At 35.5% G+C, this 14255-nt stretch overlaps 1 protein-coding gene across 6 annotated transcripts; it reads left to right on the forward strand.

Annotated features, from left to right (window-relative positions):
* Window positions 1-7792: 7792 nt before the first annotated feature.
* On the forward strand, window positions 7793-12482 carry LOC109189146. Of its 6 annotated transcripts, XM_019339905.1 has the most exons (10): window positions 7794-8289; window positions 8624-8706; window positions 9476-9741; window positions 9856-10167; window positions 10501-10636; window positions 10737-10899; window positions 11014-11142; window positions 11228-11422; window positions 11796-11918; window positions 12073-12482. In XM_019339905.1, the coding sequence occupies exons 3-10, from the start codon at window positions 9546-9548 to the stop codon at window positions 12202-12204; spliced, it is 1386 nt and encodes a 461-aa protein (XP_019195450.1). In that variant the 5' UTR covers window positions 7794-8289; window positions 8624-8706; window positions 9476-9545; the 3' UTR covers window positions 12205-12482. The 6 variants fall into 6 exon arrangements, with proteins under 6 accessions (XP_019195451.1, XP_019195450.1, XP_019195448.1 ...); XM_019339906.1 differs by lacking the exon at window positions 8624-8706 and having other exon boundaries at window positions 7793-8289; window positions 9503-9741; XM_019339903.1 differs by lacking the exon at window positions 8624-8706.
* Window positions 12483-14255: the final 1773 nt, after the last annotated feature.

A 14255-nucleotide genomic window follows, 5' to 3' on the forward strand; every position in this document is an offset into this window, starting at 1 on the left:
ATCAATCAATTAAAGTATCTCATGTTCAATGTAACTTGTTTCTTACTCTAAATATAAATTTAAAAAAAAAACAAAAACAAAAACAAAAACAAATTCCGTCACCGTGTTTTCATATCTTATTTGGATCCTAAGCTTTTTATCGACGCATCATGCAAGAATGGAGTAATTGATCCGAAAATAGGATTTTTCTTGGAAAAGAAGACCCGAATTAGCGGAAGAGTACGTAGCGTGACAACTAACTAACCATAAAACCATGGACGACAGTGGAAAAATGGGCGACCACAAATGGCTGGACAGACAACTTAACCTTGCTGCATTCATTAGTTGCAAGTCCAATCCCAATGCGACAATATTGTGAGATGGAGAACCTTTATTTTATCTACATTATCTTCAGAACAAAAAGGTGAATGCATCAGGGAGGCCACGTGGACGCTGTGCAGCCTCTACAGGTTCAGCCGAGGATGACGTAGGTGGCACGGAATCAACTTGCATAGGGTCGTCCCGCAACACGGGCTCTGAATTTGAATCTAGATGCACGAAATTCGATGCAGCATTGCTGACGTCATGGTGGAGAATAGATTCCGCCCATAGAGCAGTCTGAGTAGGTGGTGCAGCCTGCAAGGAAGATTTAGTAGCAAAAGGAAATACTTCTTCATCAAATTTGACATGCCTGCATGTGTAAATCTTATTAGCCTGCAAGTCCATGCACTTATACCCCATAAAGGACTCAGGGTAACCTAGGAAGACACAAGGAGAAGACATGTATGACATTTTTTGACGATTGTATGGTCTTAAGTGAGGATAACACAGACAGCCAAAGACACGAAGAAAATAATAGGAAGGAGGAGACTTGTGTAACACATGATGAGGACTATAATTGTTTAAGACACTAGAAGGCATCTTATTAATCAAATAAACAGCAGTCTCAAAAGCAAAATCCCAAAAACGATACGGAATAGAGGCATGAGCCATAAGAGTGAGCCCAGTTTCAACAATGTGCCTGTGTTTCCGTTCAACATGCCCATTTTGCTCATAAGTATATGCACATAACTGTCTATGATTAATGCCTAGTTGCACAAACGAGGAATATAATTTCTTATATTCAGCTCCTAGATCAGATTGAATTGACTTGATTTTACGATTGAATGAACGCTCAACTAAAGCACGAAAATGATCAAATATGACATAAAGATCAGACATCTGCTTCATAGGAAAGTACCAAGTGTAACAAGAATGTTGGGTAATATGGTTGTAAAATCCCAAAATAATAATAATCCTACGGAAAGATTAATATTATATGGGAAAACAGAAAGACAGGGAAGGAAAAGGTTGAGTGTTTGGGTAAAGGATTTAGCACGAGTTCGAACACAAGTTTCTTTTCCTTAAAACCTTATTTGCTACCTCCCACAAGTGCTAGGAGTGTTGTAGTCTAGGTTTCCCAGGATAAAACGTGCTACGACTCTTTGTTTAAGCACCTAAACAAAGAGCCCGACAAACAAAGCAAAGTTTGAACACAGATTGGCTAAAGAAGAGAGTAGAAGCAGAAGTTTTGAGATGAAAAGTTACTGGAATTCCCTTGTTTCTCACTGTGTAAAAGGCTACTGCTTCTACCTCTCTTTATATAGGGATGTTGGAGTGATAGCATTCAACATGGCCATTAAATTGGTGTTAAAACCAATTGTGTAACACCTGTAACGTCACCACTAAGTAGGATTAAACTCAGAATTTAAAAAATATTAATTCCGTAACAGATGAGTTTAATCTTCTGCACTTTCGGGTTTCAGACCGTTGAACTCTCGTGCTGTGGTACACCACGAGAGTACACCTCTTGTTTTCGATTTTGGCCGAGCCATGCACCACAACCTCTCGTGCTCTCTGTAGCACGAGAGTGGAGTGCCGACCCATTTCCGGACGACATTCGTGCCCGCAGGTGCCGGCGCACGCGAGCTCGGGCTTGATTTCAAGCCTTTTTGATGTCCTCTAGTTGGATTTTGATTTGCACCCCCCCCCCCTCCCCCCGCGCGAGAGAGCCTCTATGCTATACAATTCTACAAGCTTGAAAAGAGCTCATGTATATAAGGGGGGCAAATCTTGTTTCCAAACCAATGTGGGACAAAGTCCTACATTTTCCCTTCATTTCCCAACTTAAATGGGTCTACTTTGAGAATCAATATCTCATTCACCCATTATCCGTTTTGAGCGTACAATATATCAATCTCTTCGTCTTACTACGAAGAATCCGAATCCACTTTGACCCGACCCAAATCGGAAGTGGAGCCCACTGATAATTGTACCACAAAATAGCCACTTAATATGCCATTTTAAGCTAATTTTTCCAACAAAGAATAATCATCAACAAATATGACAAAATAACGACAACCATTAGAAGATAGTAAAGAAGCTGGTCCCCAAATATCAATATATATCAAATCAAGAATGTCTGAAGTGCTAGACTCAACACGTGCCAAAGGAAAACGTGCAGATTTACCCAATTGACATGCTGAACATAAATTAGAATCACAACGAATACTACGAATAGACCCACTAACCGAACATGACGGAAGAATTTGACTCAGGATACGCTGATGAGGGTGACCCAGACGATCATGCCAAATTGAAGCGGAAGCACGAGCGGAGAGAAATGAATTTGGAACAGGTAAAGTGTATAGGCCACCCGAATTACTGCCCCATAGGAGGATTTTCTTGGTGGTGATATCTTTCACAAGAAAAACGGACGGATGAAACTCAAAGAAGACATTGTTATCTGTAGCAAAACGCTGAACAGATAATACAGAGGTAGCCAGACTAGGAACATGACATATATTAGACATTGTAAAAGACCTAGAAGGGGTATCAAAAGTAGCATGACCAACACGACTAATAGACGGGCACATATCATCACAGACACATAAAGTGTCATTACCAATGTACTTCTCCCATGTAGAAATGGCAGCTATGTCTGGAGTTGCATGATTTGCGGCTCCAGTGTCTAGAAGCCAAGTATGAGACTTTGGCGATGTGTTAGCACCAAAATCATTCTGAAACACCAAATTAGTCTGAGTACCCGAAGCCCCTGAATAACGCCGAATACAAGTGACTCTTGTGTGATCAAAACCTTTACAAATTTGACACTGTTCATCATAACGCCGAAAACAATTGACTTCCGTGTAATCGAAATTATCACAAATTTGACACTGAATATTAAAATCACGCCCGCCACGCTGTTGACCTCGATGCAGACTGCCACGAACCATCCCTTCCGTTACTTGATGATCACGATTCAAGGTGCTCTCTGTTCGGAAAGTAATCTGTGGTCCGGCGGTGAAGTCTGATTCGGCAATAGTTCGTAATTCCAGCAGTGGTGACAAATTTCCGTAGGTGGTGTGGTGTGTGGAAAACTAGCAAATACTTTTTGTGCTTGTGAATTTCAATTCGTCAATTCTGGACTCATCTACTCAATGCGCCAAGAATTTCAAGAATTTCTTTTTGGATGGAAAAAATCAATGACAATATTAATTATCATGAACCATTAGATGAGAACGGAATGAATTGTATTAAATGAGATGTTTTTAATAACCGTACAAATTAGAGAATATATATACAAAGAAATCATAGGGAAACTAGGATAGTGAATCATAGTTTGACTCAAATTAGAGTCCTAATAAATTATTTGCGGTGTGCTAATGCTTTCTTAAGGGTGAAATTTAAGGTGCCTTTGGGAAGTCGTTTGAAGCGGTGGGAGCGTTTTATCTATTGAAATAAAATTTCTATTATATTCCCTAAAATGTATCTAAAAGAAATTATATTCCCTAAAATATTTATCTCTTGAAACTTGGGCTTGCAAAGGTTTAATGTAAATTGTCTATTCTGAATGTCATGACTTACTGTATGGGCAACCCACGACGAAACTTCCAGCTGCCATAATAATAATGAACTGATTCATGACAAATGTTTAGCCTATGTGATTCATATTCAATTGTGTTATTATGATTTATATCTTCCTAAATATTCTGTCGAGTGGGGGGTATAGGGACATTTAGGATTGGAATTCAACCTTGTGAAAAGAATAATGAACTAATTCAATGAACTGGAAATTTTTTACTACAAACTGGATGCTGTCCAACCTTTTAAATTCACACACCCATTTTATCTCTCTTTTCATGCCTTTTTCATGACTTTTTATTAAAATAAAGCAACTAGCGTAGTACAATGATGTTACGTGTGCGTTTTAATGGCTAAAGTAGAGTGTACATGAGTAGTACATTGATCGATCAGTCAAGAAATTCGTGACAATTATATTAAAAAACAAAAAATATGTCTGTAATATTGTGTCTTTTATGTCTCTTTTTCTCTTTATATTTAATTTTTTTTTTCTCAAATTACTTACTGTTAGTAAGAGTTTTTGTTGAATTGGTGTTACACTTCCGGTGAGAATGTGTATAAGATGACCCCTTATTTAGGGACGATGAAGCTACATATACTATTTTAATACTTTTTTCTATTTTTGTTTAATGTAGTCTTCCGTTTGTTATTCTGTCAAATTGATATTAAATAAAGAGACAATTCAGTAATTTCAATGTTGACATCTCTTTTAATTTATTTTATAATAATTAAATAAATCACTCATATTTTATGAATTGTCCTAGTAATTTCAATAGAACTCTTTTATGAATTACGAATTGTTTCAATAATTTTAATATTTACTGATTATTGGGTTATCATGAACTTAACCAAAATGTGAAGTAGATTGTGTACCTACGGTCCAACCAATTCACAAAGAATCAATAAATTTGTTCTCACAAGGAATTCATCCTTTTCAAGCGCAACATACAACTTTCTATTGCATTGCACTCAAATATAATCTTTGAGAGTGCACTTGTTCTCCCCTCCTTGTGTGCTTTAAAATAAATTAAATATACAGCAGATTACAATTACGATATTATTCTCACATGTCTCATTTGTAAACGGCAAATTATTCGGTGGTACCACGTCTAAAGATACACAATTTACATATTAAGTGTTCACAATTTACTTTTTAAAAATTCATAATTTATAATGATGTTGTATTTTATTTACAAATTAAACTTCCAGAACTTAAAAACACAATTTATATTATAAAACTTTACAATTTCAATACTAAAAATACACAATTTAGGACAGTGGTATAATAACTATTTATAAACTCTATAAATTACCAAGTGGCTTGTAGTCCACTGGTATCGGATTGCTCTCTTATGTGGGAGGTTTAGGTTTTGAGCCTCAGTATAGGCATAAATTGTATGGGTGTCCCCCTTCCAATATAATAAAAAAAAAATAAACTCTATAAATTTTTTAATAATATATTGAATAATAATTATGAAATTATTGCATAGACACTAACGCATTACATGTGATAGCTTTGCCTCTTTCCCATCATCGCAAGTTTAAGATTACAATATAAATTGCCTAGTAACCAACGATGATTAACGTGCATTACTTTATTGTTCATCATCTCTTCTCTCTCTGTGTGCATTTTGAGGTATCACAACATTGATTAAGGATCACATGATCTGCTTTAATTTCCCATGATCATTCCAAAATATTCCTTTTTTTTTTTTTTTATAGAACTAGAATATAGTATTCCTAATCAGGGGCGGAGTCAGAAAATTTGGGTTGAGGAGGCCAAATTTAAAGAAGAAATTTATATATTAGTCGATATTAGTACCAACTATACAATATCATTATATATATACACCATATATGATTGTGTCGATTATTATTGATAATTATTAATTATACTAGGTGCAATAATATATGAAATATATAATTATATGAGTAAGATCGCTAATGTTGTCAAATATTACTTTTGAATTTTTCATATAACACAAAATATATACAATACTAAAAAATATGGAAAATTGCAATTCTTGTCCATAATTAAGTTATAGGGAAATTGTAAAATTCATCTCTAATTATTAGTCGTACTCACTTATCGTCTTTAAAATATACTCCGTAAATGATGTTGCAAATTTTGTCTATTTACTAACAAAATATTTGAGACAAAATTTACAACGTTAGTATAACTCTGAGACTAAAAGTAAGCACAATCTATTATTAAAAGGACAAAATTTGTGATGTTAATTATAGCTTAGGGACGAAAAGTGAACACGACCAACAATTAAAGATGAATTCTATAATTATCCCATAACTTAAGAACGAAATGCATAACTTTTTCAAAAAATTAGGAGGGGCCAAAACTATAATTTATCCATATTATAATAATATATACATATATATAATATATTTACTAAAAATGGGGGTGGGGTGGGGGCCCCTGTCCCTGATATGTTTTATTTTTAATGTGTCATTTACGAGTTATTATGCATGAGTAATATTTACTTGGTTCACATTCTTGGGTAATGATGTGAGTTTTGCCCGGTCATTAAAAAAAAAAAAAAAAAAAAAAAAAACTAAAAAATACTAGATATACAACAATATGAATAAATTTTAAATCATTAGAAAACTTGATCAGTTAGGTCAATGGTGTGTTCCTTTAACTTTTTTGGCAACCATGACAAATATGTTTTTGCCCAAATCCAAATAAATAAATAAATAAATAAAAAATTGCAAGCAGAGATATCCATGAAACTATCGAAATTTGACAAAACCATAAGATATTTACAAAATTCTCATTTGTTTCATTCCCTTCTCGTCACCACCAATAGTAGTTTGCAAAGTTAGAAAAGTTTTTTATTTTTTATTTTTATTTTAAATATATATTTTGGTGATAACAGCTTTCACTGAATTAATTTTACACCCACAGTTCCGTTTAGAGGTAATCGCAAGTTATATAATCAGTCCATCAGTCATACCTTAATTTTAATGCACGCACGATAAATCCAATTCACATATTTTATTGTTATAGGCTTTTTCTCCATTCATGTTTCCCGTGAGATTCAATTTTTTAAATTTTTATTGAATATTTAAGGTGATTAAAAACACAAAATTTCTAACAATGTTAATTAAACACACTTAAATATAAGTAGACATTATGATCAAGCTATATAACTAGTTATCTCAAATAAGAGGTCAAATCAGAATGCAACCTACTCAAATAATACTTTTAAAACTCAAATCCTTCTCAATTAAAGTTGGGTGTACCTAAGTATACTTTATTCACTATCATTATTAGGGCGACTATCAAATCAATCAGTTAAAATATCTCATGTTCAATGTAACTTGTTTGCTTACTTTAAATATAAATTATAAAAAAAAATAAGGAATAAGGGTCAAATAGGCCATCGAACTGCACACGATAAAACAATTAGGCCATTGAACTTAAAAAACCAACAATTAGGTCCCTAAACTAATCAATTTCAAACAATTCTTTCAATTTGAAAGTTTCCAACAGGTCAACAGGTCATCTCCCAAATTAATTATTTTTAAAAAAAAAATAAATTTTAAAAATTAATTATTTATAAATTAAATATAAATATTAAAAAAAAAAAAAAAAACTGGAATCTTGTCTCCGGCTGGAACCAGTTTTTTTTTTTTTTTTTTTTTTTTTTTTTTTAATTTAAATAATTAATTTTTAAAATTTAAATTTTAAAAAATAATTAATTTGGAAGGATGACCTGTTGACCTGTTGGAAACCTTCAAATTGAAAGAATTGTTTGAAATTGATTAGTTTAGGGACCCAATTGTTTGTTTTTTAAGTTCAGTGGTCTAATTGTTTTATTGTGTGCAGTTCGATGGCCTATTTGACCCTTATTCCAAAAAATAATAATAATTCCGTCACCGTGTGTTCATATCTTATTTGGATCCTAAGCTTTTTAACCACGCATCATGCAAGAATGGAGTAATTGATCCGAAAATAGGATTTTCTTGGAAAAGAAGATCCGAATTGGCGGAAGAGTACGTAGCGTGACAACTAACTAACCATAAAACCATGGACGACAGTGGAAAAATGGGCGACCACAAATGGCTGGACAGACAACTTAACCTTGCTACATTCATTAGTTGCAATGCGACAATATTGTGCATGTTTTCTTTAATCCAACAACGTCAAATCTCCATTCCCGGAAAACCAGACCTCGACGACGTTGCTCGATCTCCTTTTCCTTCATCCTCGTTTCTATTAATTTTTTTTTTTTTTTTTTTTCAGTTCGTAATGTAGCAGGAGATTGTTTGTGATTTTGTGATTGTTCCTTGGATTATCCGCTTTCTCCCTCTCTGGTGTTCTTGATATCATCCTCTTTCCAGGGAGAGGGAGAACCTTTATTTTATCTACATTATCTTCAGAACAAAAAGGTGAATGCATCAGAGCGGACAGAGCCTGCCTCTCTTACAATTTTGAATCTGTTCATTCCTTTTTATGTGAAAATTTGGGGTTTAATATTGATTTAATGCGTGGGATTTCAATAAAGTTGCTGGCTTTATTTAAGTTCTGCAGAATCAGAGCCCACCCACTGTGCCATTCATTATATTCCTTTGTTTTTCTTGATTTATTTTAGTATTGCCCTCAAAAATATCATCCTTGGTAGTGTCTTGATCCGGCCTCTTCTGTTCTTTTATTGAGTAGTCTCTTTCACTAATGATTTCTGGTTCTGATCTTTGTTGCTTGGTATTATATTATTGGTTTCAGCTCGATCTGCATTTTAATGGTGTGGTTTTCATTGCATCTTGTTTGCTTATGCAGCTCTTCTCTGTGCAAATCACAATAGTTTGGTAATCTTCTGCTTGTTTGTATATATATGCTGTGAATGATTTAAACCACCAGTGAACTGTACTTGTTAATCTTTTTGTACTTTGTCCACTTCGAATGGAGCCATTTTTTCCTGCTCGAACTTTTTTGTTTCTCATTTAGCGTCTTTTTATTCGTATTCAGACTTGGAAAGTGATTCCACCAAGGTTATGTTCATGCCACTGCCTTTTCTTACTAAATAATTAGACATGTTTCATAAAGGTTAAAAAGGAGAGACAAAGGAAAAGAGCCAACCACATTTGTTTAGCCTTTTTGTGATCTGTGTCTGTTTTTTTGCCTTTTGTTATCTGCACATGGAAGTGCAGAGCAGTGTTCCATGTATCTGTACACCTGTTTATCCATGGAATCCTCATATTCTGTGTATAATATAAAGTATGGTTCTTTTTGAGTGTTTCTTTATGAGTTTCGTTGCTTTTTAGATGAGGATTGCGTTTTTCTTTTCGTACGAGTCTTGTTGTACTGTCATGGCCTTATTATGAGCTAGCTGAAGTTGATAATGCTCAAACCTTTTCAGTTTTCACGCCTTATGAATTCAGAATCTGTTAACCGTTTTCTTAGTTGAATTACCTGTAACCAGCAGTTCTGTACTTGAAACATTTGTGGTTTGTTAAGGTAAATCCAGGAGTCAAGAGCTAATTAACTTCATAGAACAATGCTTGCAGTTATGTGATTATAAGTATTGCTTAGTCTAATTACATAAATTTCTGAATGGCTGTTCTTTAATGGTCTCAGCTGAATATCTTGCAATTTCTTGGATAGCTGGCAAAGTTGGATTCTTGTATAGTTGTATGTGGACAGCATAATGGGTGCCTGTGTATCAACATCATCCCCGAGGACTCGAGTGAGGAGGAAATGCCATCGTCGCCCCAAAAGGTTTTGTCGAAAGGTTCCAAGTTCTGTTCCGGGAGAAACCAAGAAAAGGAATAGACAAGAGGTTTCTAATCCCGCGTTGCATCTTTCTCAGTTGCAATGGCACCATAGCCAAATAGACGCTACCGGTATGCCCTTTCTTCTATGCTGAATTCTGACGTTTTTTACAATTGTTTAGCATACTTTTTCAATTCCACAGAACTTTAGAACTCGAACCTAATACGAGATTTACTCGCTTCCAGTAATTTGCCAGGAAGAAGCGTGGTTTGATACAGTTAGTGTTTTGGAGTCGGATTCAGACGATGACTTTAGTAGTGTTCATGAAGGTTTTAACAGTATAAAGTGTGACATACGAGACATTGTCTCGGGTCATGAGAAAACCCAAGGGAATGTCTTGAAGTCTGTCTTACCTAAGTTGGTAAATTCTTTAAGTTTCAACGACAAGATCATTAGTGTATCGAGTCCAGGCCTTCACTCTCAAAGAAGGCAATCAACTATCATCAGGCTATCTGTCACGAGGACATCCATTGATGAAGTGGAAACCGATGAATATTGTAAGTATCTCGCCCTTTAAACCTTCATCCTCATCTTGCTGTTTTTTGTCTAAAGTGTTCAGCTAAACAGTGCCAAAATGTCTGGTTGGCAAAAAAATCACCTTCTGTTTTACCCTGAGTGAACATAATTGAAGCATGTGCTCCATCTCAACTAAAAGCCTAAGCTGATACACGCCCCCTCACGTGTGGGGGCCGATACTTTTGGAGCCTTTGGTCTGACTCGGATACCAAATTGAAGCAGTCCATCTCAACTAAAAGCCTAAGCTGATAGTTGGATTACACATTTATGTTTATATTATATTATATGCTCAACAAACAGTGGAAGTCCTGCAGGTGCATCAAAAATGCATCTTTTCCGCCCCAGAGCAGGACTTATAATTCCTCGTTGCAAAGAAGAAAAACCAACTTCAGGAACTTGGTCTGCTATCGAGCCCTCAAATTTTACGCTTCGCAGCAGCAGCTATTTCAGGTATGCTCGTAGTTTCAGTTTATCGAGGGCTCTGCAGATTGATGGCGTGTGGCAACCCGTGTTTTGCAATACATTGACATGTAGTCCATTCAATCTGCAGAGACAAGAAGAAATCCCCGGCTCCAAATACCTGTCCTTACACTCCCATCGGACTTGATTTATTTGTGTGCCCAAGAAAGATCAATCACATTGCACAACATCTTGAGCTTCCTTCTATAAAAGCAGATAGGAAAATTCCTCCGTTACTAATAGTTAACATTCAGGTATGTTTATCCTCCGATCCTCACTCCAAAACGCAAGCTTTTGTTGAACGGGATGCTGCTTCATGTAATGCAAATTCATCCCATAACCCGCGTTTTTACTACAATTTCTTCCAGCTGCCTACATATCCTGCTCCAATGTTCCTCGGGGATGCTGACGGGGAGGGTCTGAGCCTTGTATTGTATTTCAGACTTTCTGAAAGTTTTGAGAACGACATCTCGCCCCAGTTTCAGGATAGCATTAAGGTAATTACGTGGTTTAAAGCTGTTCGATGAACTGCATTGTTCTGTGAAGAGAGAGACAGAAGTCTGATCCTGGTTTATGCTACAGAGACTAGTTGAAGATGACATGGAAAAGGTCAAAGGATTTGCTAAAGAATCCATGGTTCCTTTCAGAGAAAGGCTGAAAATTATGGTTGGAGTGGTTAATCCAGAAGATCTTGTATCAAATTCAACTGAACGGAAACTTTTGAATGCATACAATGAAAAACCAGTGCTTTCCAGGCCACAACACAGCTTTTATCAGGCAAGAATTGACACAATTTTTTGTTTCTTTCATTCATGTAATTTTACCTTAAAAAAACATCTCAAACACACTTTTGCTGTCACGAACAGTTCAGTTGGTTCCTGGGTGGTATACTGTGGCTAAGGACACAAGACCGAGTCTTGGTAGTCGCAATGTTTGAGAGTTACACCCATTGTGGTGGGCTACTGGTCCCACTGAGTCACTGTGATTTACCCATCTAATATCACGTGGGGCCGCCTTTCGTGGGCAAGGAACCCCAACAGGCATTCTTGGAATCCATCTCTTTACATCATTGAATACCCAACAGGGATATAATGGATTCTTGAATGTGATCTTTCTCAATTCTTAGACACTCATTTTCGCCTCCCTGCAGGGGCCGAATTACTTTGAGATTGATCTTGACATTCATCGCTTCAGCTATATAGCAAGAAAGGGTCTTGATGCTTTCAGGGAACGGTTACGAGAGGGAATCCTGGACCTTGGTTTAACAATTCAGGTTTTGCTATACCTTCTTATCTTTTTTTTGTTTTTTTTGATGTTTTTGTTGAGTGAATCATGTTAGTAAGGCCTTCAGTTTTCTTCAGACATGTCAGATTCTTGTTGTTTTTCTTTCTTTATATTACAAGTAAACCATTTTTATGGATCAACAGGCACAAAAACCAGAAGAGTTGCCAGAGAAAGTTCTTTGCTGCATCAGATTAAACAAGATTGACTTCATTGATGGAGGCCAAATCCCAACACTCATGAGGCATGGGGATAACTCTTTCTCAGACTCAGAGTAGCATCTTTAGGAAAAGTTAACGGTCCGGTCCGCAAATACATCTTTATCAATTAGTCCAGATTCTTATTAGTAGTCGATATGAGACGCATACTCGAAAGAGGAGGACAAACCCAATGAATTATCGAACAGCTCATCGGGAGTGTCAATAGCATCCACTCTAGGAATTTAATATTTTTATTTTTATTTTATTTTTTGTTGTTTTTTAGCTTGTTCTAATAAGTTCATTCCTTTCCAAAAATAAGTTCATTGGAATAGTATATGAAAATAAATTCAAATCAACATCGCAAGATTTCTTCATTAACCTATCCAAACATTAAAATAACTAAAAGATCAAAAAGACTCTGCGCAACGAGCTCGATCAAGAGGGAGGATAGCAAATACCAAACTCGTAACTTTCTAGTATAATAATCATGCTCCACCCAATCGTTTACTCCTTTTGGACAACTTTTCCTTGTCTTGATAGTTGAAACCAAATGATGTAGATCTGTTTATAGCATGAATGCAATGTCTGTTTTCAAATACTACAACTGATGTGCTCCAACTTTGTTATAGTTTCCAGCAGGATTTAGGATGGTGCTCGGCCGAAGTTGCGGAAGTCCGTGCCGTCCTTGCCGGGCTCAAAGTCGCGTGGAGTTTGACCTTCTCTAACATCGTGATCCAGAGTGATTCTGTCAACGTGGTCAAGTATATTAATGACCCTCTTTTTGACACCAAAGGTGGTGGAACCCTGTGTAATGTTATTACTGAGTGTAAGGCGTGGATCATGAAGAACTGGAATGTCAAATGCTGCCACATTTTGCGGGAACAAAACCAACCGGCGGATTGGATTGCAAAGAATTATGCTCCGGACAACGAGTTGGCCATCTTGTTTTTTTTGCCCCAATGACGAACTCGCGGAGTATATCCGTAAAGATTGTCTAGGAGTTCCTTTTATCCGCGGTGACTAGTTTTGTTTGTTCCCCGGGGTTTCACCCTTCCTCTGTTTTCAAAAAACTTTGTTATAGTTTTCATTTTGTGATTACATTGATGTTTATGTTTCTTTCAATTACAAACTATTTTACATAGTTTACCTTTGAGAGGAACAACTTGCTCACTATGATGCACATAAACTTTAGAAATAAGTGTTTCCTCAGTTTGAAAATGATTCTACATTTAAAATTCTTCGAAACTCGTCAACTTACAATTCTTTTTGGAAACATTCTATATTTTAAATTCTCTTGGAACTCGTCAACAAATATTTCTATGTTTTTTTATAAAAAAAAAATTAAAAGTTTTCAAAATCATTTTCAAATTGTTTTGTAATTTAAAAAAAAATCAGTTCCTCAACAAAACAAAACAAAAAATAGCACCTTACGTGCCCAATAGGCGCGCTAGGTATGCTTCACGCGTGAAAGAAGCGAAGCAGCCTGTTTTTTCGTAGGACAATGAATTTTACAAAAAACCTACACTTACAATAATTTTTTTCACATTCTCTCCTACATATGCATTAAAACTGCAAAAAAAAAAACCTAAATTGGGTTGCTGTAAGCAAGTCCACCACACACACACGTGTGTGTGTGTGTTTTCACAACATAATAGTGAAACCTCTTTGAGCTTGGTTTAACTTAAAAATACTAGTAGTTTTACCATAGAAATCCCAAGGCAAGCATTTTGTTGAGTGCAATCCAAGAAGTCATCCTATCTTGACTTTGTGCACACTACTATTGATTACATTACACAATTGGTTGTGTCTTTTTTTTTTTTTTTTTTTTTGGTAATAAAAAAATTTAATGTCATTATTTAATAGTTGTGCATTAGATAAATCTCGTTTTTGTGTAATAGTTTACAAACTATACATAAAAGATAAATTACACTAAAATGACTGTGTGACAGACTTGACCAAAAATGTGTTGATAATAATCAAACATGTGACATTTAAGGTACAAAAAGTATTAATCCTATATCCCGTGTCTAGCGGAAAAGGTGGGAAAAGATTGATGGGAGCAAGATAATAGTAAAAATTTTCAAGAAATAAAGAAAGTCGTATATGAAATTAAAGAACCCGCAATTTAT

Source organism: Ipomoea nil, unplaced genomic scaffold, assembly GCF_001879475.1.
Source record: "Ipomoea nil cultivar Tokyo-kokei standard unplaced genomic scaffold, Asagao_1.1 scaffold1509, whole genome shotgun sequence".
NCBI classification, from domain to species: Eukaryota; Viridiplantae; Streptophyta; class Magnoliopsida; order Solanales; family Convolvulaceae; genus Ipomoea; species Ipomoea nil.

What these genes read in the sequence shown, in the direction of transcription:
- LOC109189146 (XM_019339906.1), top strand. Translation starts at nt 9,546, where the DNA reads ATGGGTGCCTGTGTATCAACATCATCCCCGAGGACTCGAGTGAGGAGG. An exon ending in TACTAATAGTTAACATTCAG is followed by an intron (nt 10,900 to 11,013) that starts GTATGTTTATCC and finishes AATTTCTTCCAG; the next exon opens with CTGCCTACATATCCTGCTCC. An exon ending in AGTTTCAGGATAGCATTAAG is followed by an intron (nt 11,143 to 11,227) that starts GTAATTACGTGG and finishes TTTATGCTACAG; the next exon opens with AGACTAGTTGAAGATGACAT.